This window comes from Chrysochloris asiatica, unplaced genomic scaffold (genome assembly GCF_000296735.1).
Source record: "Chrysochloris asiatica unplaced genomic scaffold, ChrAsi1.0 scaffold00087, whole genome shotgun sequence".
Classification (NCBI taxonomy): domain Eukaryota; kingdom Metazoa; phylum Chordata; class Mammalia; order Afrosoricida; family Chrysochloridae; genus Chrysochloris; species Chrysochloris asiatica.
Genome location: NW_006408605.1, coordinates 7,012,166 through 7,019,990, shown reverse-complemented (window position 1 = coordinate 7,019,990; position 7,825 = coordinate 7,012,166). Strand labels below are relative to the sequence as shown.

The 7,825-nt window shown below is 43.9% G+C and overlaps 1 protein-coding gene across 1 annotated transcript in view; it reads left to right on the top strand.

Moving 5' to 3' along the window:
• Nucleotides 1-2,519: 2,519 nt before the first annotated feature.
• Nucleotides 2,520-7,825, top strand: part of GFRA3 (GDNF family receptor alpha 3) — a 34,139-nt gene continuing 28,833 nt past the window's right edge. The window contains exon 1 of the mRNA XM_006866219.1: nucleotides 2,520-2,601. Coding sequence (XP_006866281.1) covers nucleotides 2,520-2,601 — 82 coding nt within the window. The remainder of the gene's footprint in view (nucleotides 2,602-7,825) is intronic.

The window sequence follows — 7,825 nt, the reverse complement described above, 5'->3', positions numbered from 1 at the left end:
GTACATCGCCCCCTACACACACACACACACACACAAAACAACAACCCCTGAGGGAATAGAAGTAAATACTGTTGAATGAGGAGATTGTAATCATTGCAATGAAACGATGAGTGTAAAACAAATGTTCTCTCATGTAAACTATCACTCAATTCACAATAAAAACCTAAAAAAAAAAAAAAAAAGACATTGAATTGATAGGAGGGATTGAGTAATTTGTCATTATCTACAAGTTTCCCAATGGCAGTGGCTGCTTACCGAGCATTTGTTGGCAGTTACGGAAAGAAATAGTTGGTGGAGAGATGGTGTGTTGGAGAGGCTGTCAATATTAGTCTTGGAGTCATATTTATTTGCAGAGGTTTTCTGTCCCTTCCCCTTAACTTTGGTTACCAATCATTAAAGGCCCAGTGAAATAGTTCTGCTTTAGCCTATAGGATTGCAATGATTCAGAATCAACTTGTAAGGCAGTGAGTATTTTTTATTTTGTTTTTGAGCAAATGCCTTTTCTCACCCCACCTTCCAAACTTGAATTGGCTTGGTTTCTGGCAGCCAGTGAGGGCAGAGATGACAGATCCTTGACCAGCCCACATCTTAGTTGGCTCATGGGTCTCAGCTCTTTCATAGAATCCCAATTGACTGAAATTGTTATTTTTACTTTGTAAATTCCTTCTTGAAATTATTTCCAGAATGGAGTGGAAGTGGGCACTGTCAGCTACCCAGCTACAAGCTCTCTCACCTTCCTGGAGAAAGGACTTAGGAAAGGTACATTGAGGTAGAGTGGAGCTGGGGGACACAGGTCCTGCACAAAGGCTGAGTAGCCAGATGTTCACTTTCACAGTTCTCCTGAAAAGCTAGCAGGAGAGATACAGATTAAAAAGAAGCACAAACTCCATTTAAAGTGCATTACAGCTCAAGAACTAGCTCCCCCTGGGCACGAGAAGGGAGGGAAGGGCACATCAGTCTCCTTCCTTATCTGGGGCCACATGTCTCTCTCCTAGCTTTGTGAAAGGTGATTTACACCCCCAGCTGGAATGACTCTCTTTCTGGGCTGATTACATCGGCAAATGCCCCCCAGAGGCCACAGCAGGATGGTCATATTCAGAAACAGCAGTCAATAAATCTCAGAGGTTTATATTGTACTTCTCAATATCCTCTCCTGGCCCTCCCTCCTGGCCCTGTGCCAGGCCTGCTGTGGAAGTAAGGAGGGAGCAGGAGTAAGACGGTTATAGGATGAAACTCTCACTTCCTTTCACCACCTCTTTTCTTTGGCACTGCTTCTTTCTCATCCTTTCAAGTCATTCCTCCTCCACCTTTTTCTTATGAGCCAGTAAGACTCTGCCCCAGGCCTAATAAATGCCTCTTTCGTTTAAGAGTAGAAATCCTGGATTCTAGGCACAATTGTGGTTCTAACTCCAAAATTAGAGTATCCTGCTCTTGTGAAACTCAGCATCTGCGATGATGGATCTCCTAAATTGTCTCAGTATTCACTTCCCTCCATGACCTTATATTTTCATCTCTGCCATTTAGTCTGATGTTAAGTACCAGCGAGTCCGTTCAGACTCATAGTGACCTTTTATAGGGTTTCCGAGGCTTTAAATCTTCGTGGGAGCAGAAAACCTCATCTTTCTCCCATTGAGCCAGTGGCGGGCTCAAAAGTCGGACCTTGTGGTTCCCAGTCCAGTGCTTATCATATGGATCCACCATTTAATCCTTCCATCCCCTCTCATGACACCAAGGGAGCTGAATTTTGAAGCTGAGTCTGGTAAATCTCTTGGGACCTGGTCCTAGGTTTGCTCCCAGTCAAGTTCTTTCACCTATCTGAAATCCATCTTTGCAGAACCTTGGGTTAATGACAAGCAAATTTTGCTTACTCTTGATTCTTATGAAGGGGAAATAAGAATTTAGATGTTTGCAGAACTTTGGGTTAATGACAAACAAATTTTGCTTACTCTTGATTCTTATGAAGGGGAAATAAGAACTTAGATGTGCAAATTTTAATAGAAAAAATTACTGCAAATGCCCTTGTGCTGATTTTTTCAAATTTTGTTATAAGATTTCATTTGTGGTGGGTGCTGTTGTGCTTTTGGATGGGGGTGGGGGTATGTCCCAAAAGAACGAAAGTGCTTTCTTTTGAGAAATATTTGAACTCCAGAAGCAGCCTCCACATTGTCTTGAGCAGAATTTTCCCTCTCAGCAAAGTTCTCAGCAGACTTGGGTGGAGCACCCTCTTCCTCACCCCATTCGGGTCGCCCCCCAGACAGGCCCTCATCCCCACCCCTGCCAGCTTTCTCCATCCAGTAAAAGAGAGGCGCGGTGCGTCGGTCCGCTTCCGAGTTGGAGGGCGGCGCCCAGGACCCCAGTGGGAGAGAGTCGTCGACGCCGCACGAGGAGGGGCGCGAGGCAGTGGTGGGAGGTGCGGGCTGAGGAAATCCCACTTAAACAGAGCTGCAGCCAGAGGAGCGCAGCGCTGGACCCAGGCAGAGTGTTCCACGAGGGTGCACCCCGGCGCCCACACTCTGGCCATGGCACGCCCCCCGAGCCCTGGGCCGGTACCACCCGTGGTGGTCCTGTTCCTACTACTGCCGGCGCTGCTGCTGCGAGTCGGTGAGTGTAGTCTGTGGGTTCGCGGAGCCCGCCCGGGCCAGAGCTGTAGCGGGAGGTGGAGGTGAGCATGTAGGTGGGGCTGCCCAGAGAGGGCTCAGCCGCTGGAGCAACCACCACCTGGTCCTGTGAATCTGTCCACCTAAGCCGAGGTAACTGAAGGAGGAAGCTTGGGTGCCATAAAGGGTCTGGGTTCCATGCCTATACAGAGACTGAACTGTTGTGAATTAGGTGCTAACAATGGCTTGGACACCCGAGCTTTTCCTCACTCCTGGATTCCCTTCTTCTGTCTTTTAAGGCTTGACTCCACAGTCACAGAACCCACAGGTCACTACTAAAACGACTGCAGCAGGAGGGCACAGAATCTGATCAGAAGTAGGACTGCTGATTTACTCCACAGGGGGTTCAACTCTTCCATCATCTTTAAAAACTGGGGAAGGGGAATCTAGGACCAGATGAAGAAAAGAGGTTTATGTTAGAACTGACTTGTCACAAATTAGTCTTGTAAACTGCTGCCCTAGACTTATTAACATCGTTATTTTACTTGCATTGTTGACACTGTTGTTTACCAGCAGCCTACACTCTCAGTTGATGTTTAAAATTGGAGTGGAAAACTGGTTATTGAATGAATAAGTTAGCCTTTCCTCTGCAAATTGCCCAGCACCCGCTATTTCCTATAATCCACAATAAGTGTTTTGTGGAATATATAGTTCAAGGTGTAGGATCAGAACCGTATCATTCCCCTAAGGAAAGTCAACCTTACTGGCATCTATGATCCCAGGGAACTTGCCCCATGGCCTTTGGAATGGGATGGATGGCTTTCTGGAATTTAATTGTAGGGCTTCTGTCTAGATCCAGAGGGGAGGAAATCCTGAGGCAGAGATCTCACATGTTTATTTGGAGGTCTTGGTCCACAAGATGGTACTGCAGAGATGCAAGATACTCTGGGAGAAGTGAGGGAAAGGACTGGGTCTGTACAGATTAAATGGGTCTGTCAGTGAATCACTGCAATAAGACATCACCCACCTGACTCCACTGACTGCCTAGAAAATAGGTCAGTACTGCCCTTTTTGTCTTGAATGGTTGGTGTGCATACCTCACTACTGTTGTTGGCCCCTTATTCACCTATATCTTGTTGGCCAAAACTTGAACCTCAGCGATGAGTTCAGTTCCAGACTTGAAAGGTGAACAAGGACCTTAGTCTTGAGGTTCCATCAGTTTCTATTTGACTAGTAATCCTAGTCTTCCTATGATTTTGAGTTTTGTTCCACATTTTCTTCCATTCTTCCATGATAATTCTTGATTGATACTGGCTTTTGGTTATGTGGCTTCACTGAAAATCCCCTAAAACAATCATCTAGAATCTGAGGTGTGGAGTCAATTACTTTCCAAGAGCACAAACCAACAGGATGTCAGCAATTAAGTAGAAAAGCATTCTGCTCAGAACCCACTAAAACTAGCATTAAAAAGGAAACAACCTAAAAAACAACAAAACGTTGCCATCTAATTGATTCTGACTCATGGAGACCTATGTGTTTCAGAGTAGAACTGTGCTGCGTAGGGTTTTCAGTGACTGACTCTTACAGAAGTAGATTGGTGGGCCTTTCTTCCACAGTGCTGCTAGGTGGGTTTGAACCACCAACCTTTCAGTTAGTAGTTGAGATGGGGAACTGTGCTATCCAGGGACCTTAAAACAGATGAAGATAAAGAAGTTTAATACAGGAAGCAAGCATAAATTGTTACAACTTGATGAACTGGACCTTTGCTTATGGATGAAGCTGCCCCAAATTCCAAAGGTTTCTCCATATAAAGGATCAAACTTGCCTCCTCAGGGTATTGATAGGGATGGGCAACTTAAACTTTGGCTATCAAAATTGGGGGCTACAAGGGCTTTCATGAGGGTGTTTAGTGTCAGAATGAGGGAGTAAGACAGAAATCCTAGTGAATAGTTTTCCTCTTGTTCAGATGGGTCTGGTGACTAGGGGAATAGAATTTTATGATTCAATTGAGAGTATTTGTTTTCATGTCCAATGGTGATTGTCATAACTGTAAATGTAGAAGAGGTGCAACTAAAAGGGGGTAGAAGTTAATCTGCCATTTCAGGAACAGAGGACCCTGTGACCATCAAGAGGGAAGAGCATGAAAGGAGTAAGGGATCTAACCAGAAATGTAGCCACAACAGAGATGGTGGCAGAGGTGATGGCATAGAGAGATAGAGTATAAAACAAAACAATGGAAAACCAAAAGGCCACTGCCATTGAGTAGATTACGACTCATAGTGACCCTATATAAAGTTTCTGAGACTGTAAATCTTTACAAGAACAGATGGCCTCATCTTTCTACTGCAGTGCACCTGGTAGGTTTGAACCACTGACCTTGTAGTTAGCAGCCCAATGTTTAAACCACAATGCCACCAGGCTTCCTTAGTGCCACACATAAAGGAGGCCTCTAATTCGCTGGGATGTGGCCTCATGTATTGAAAGCCGTTCTAGACAGGAAGTGGGAGTCCTGGGTTCTACCTTTTTTTTAGTCATGACTTGCTACATCTTGTGCATGTCATTTTTCTTTGTTCATCATCTATAAAATTGGTGCCTATCCTATGGGCCTCATTGGGAGGAACAAATGAGAGTTTTGTGCCTTCAAGTGTAGCTTGGATTCTACCCTGTTGTTTATCCAGCTATCAAATGGGTGCCAATGCTATGGGTCTCATCAGGGAGAAACAAATGAGCGTTTTGTGCTTTGAAGCATAGCTTGAATTCTGCCTTATTTGCAGCTACTCATTCTCTGATGAACCAAGAAGCGGAAAACCAACTCATGAAGCCAGACTTCTAACTTTTTATGTTTGTTAAGTATCGTTGAGTCGGTTCAGACTCATAGCAACTCTGTATAGTGTTTCCGAGGAGTGGCTGGTGGGTTTGAATCACTGACCTTACAATTCAAACTGACCCTGCTTGTCCTACATCACCACACCAGGACTTCTGACTAATCAGTATTAAATAAAGACATGGCAGTGACAGTGTCAATGAAGAGGTGGATCAGGAGAGTGGTGGGGACTGACAAACCAGAAAACACTTGTCAAGAAGGCAATTCAACTAAGTATTCAACTCTAGCTGTTGCATTGTGGGGATAAGGGTCCAGTTTTGCAATTTTAAAAATTTTTAAAAAGTTTTTATTGTGGATTATGAGATAGTTTTCACAGGAGAGCATTAGCTTTACATTCATCCTATCGTATATCGTTTTATTGCCATGATTACAGTCTCCTCCATGCATCATCAGCCAACCAAAGGGTATACCCTGCAAGCCTGTCCCTCTCTCTCTTTAGGTCTAAAGTCCCCAGATGCTCCATCTCTGGCATCACTGCTTCTTTGGGTAGTGTCCCGCACTCCACTCCTCTCCTTTGAAGGTCCCAGGGACCTCTGCTCTTGGACTGCAAAGTCAATCACTCCCCTCCTTTTGCTACAAAACGTCTACCTTTACATTTCCAACCCTCACAGTCAGTCCTGATAGCAATTATTTACTATTGTACCACAAGAGTCTTATTCCCATATTCCTTTCTATTTCGTTTAAATGTCTGTATTATAATAGTAGTCAGGGGAAACCAATATCCACAAACCAGTCAAGCACCTTAACATTATTTCCCCTCCTTTACCCATTCAGACTAGGAGTCCTGGTGTGGTGCTGTGGGTTAATGCATCAGATTTCAAAGTTGTTTGAACTGCAAGGTTGGCAGTTCAAGAACACCAGCTGCTCCTCAGAAACCCTATACAGGGTCGTTATGGGTCGAAACCGACTCGACTTCATAACATAACAACAACATTCCATTTTGAATCTAATATGCCAGGAATGACGAATTGAAGAGAGATAGTGTCCCATTCATTGCCAAGAAGAACATTGCAAGATCTGTTCTGAAATACAATGATTTCAGTGATGGGATAACATCCATATACCTAAAAGGAAGACCAGTTAATATGAGTATTATTCAAATTTGCATACTAACCACTAATACCACAGATGAAGAAACTGAACATTATTACCAACTTTTGCAGTCTGAAATGGATCAAACATATAATCAAGATGTATTAAAAATTACTGATGATTAGAATTTGAGATTTGGAAACAAAGAAGGATCAATAGCTGGGAAATATGGCTTTGGTGATAGAAATTACACTAGAGATCCCATGATAGAACTCAGCAAGACCAACAAACTATTCATTGTAAATACCTTTTTTTTCAACAACATAAACAGTGCCTATATACGAGAACCTAAAATAATGGAATACATAGGAACCAAATATGCTACATCTGTGGAAATACTGCAAGAATGGTGTGGAGGTGATAGCTTATGTACTCTGACATCACAAGAGGGAACAAGGAGAGTCACCAGTCCAAGGTTGATTCCCTATGAGGTGTAGCTCAGACATGCTTACACCCTCCAACCTTCCTTACCAATTCTGACAACCATCCCTCCCATGGTACTCTCTATTTCTCTGCTGGGCTTGATAACCCATTACAATGGTCATACAGAACTCACAGACAATACTCACAATTGTAAGGTTTGTTAAGGAAGTTATTAGTGTGATGGTGTGCCGTGGAGTCAGTTCTGACTCATGGTGACCCTGTGTAAGGTTTCAGAGGCTGTAAACGTACATTTAAAAAAATCTTTACTGGAGCAGAAAGCCTCATTCTCCCATGGAATGGCTGGTAGTTTCAAACTGCTGACCTTGAGGTTACCAGCCCAATTCATAACTAGGATACTACCAGAGAAATCCTGGTGTGGTGCTGTGGGTTAACGCACCAGACTGCAAAGCCATTTGAACTGCAAAGTCAGCAGTTCAAGCTCACCAGCTGCTCCTCGGAAACCCTAAACAGGGTTTCTATGGGTCAGAACCAACTCGATGGCACTTAACAACAACATTGCTACCAGAGCTCCTTGTTAGGAAAGTTAACGGTACAATTCAGGATCAGAATACAGTCCTTTGAGTCACGAGCGCCTTTTCTCAGCTGTGCTCACAGGCTTACCTCTCTTTGGTCCTTGACTTCTTAGACACGTGGCCGCTTGACCTCTGCTCTGCTTGGGCATGTGTTATCCAGTGTTTATAAATGCCCAAAGAGCATTCTGCAAACCAGCCTCCTGCCTAAAGGCGCTCAGCTTTACTTGCTCCATGGACTGGCAACCCTGCATTGAGCAAATCTATCAGCACCAATTTTTTAAAAAACTTTTTTAATT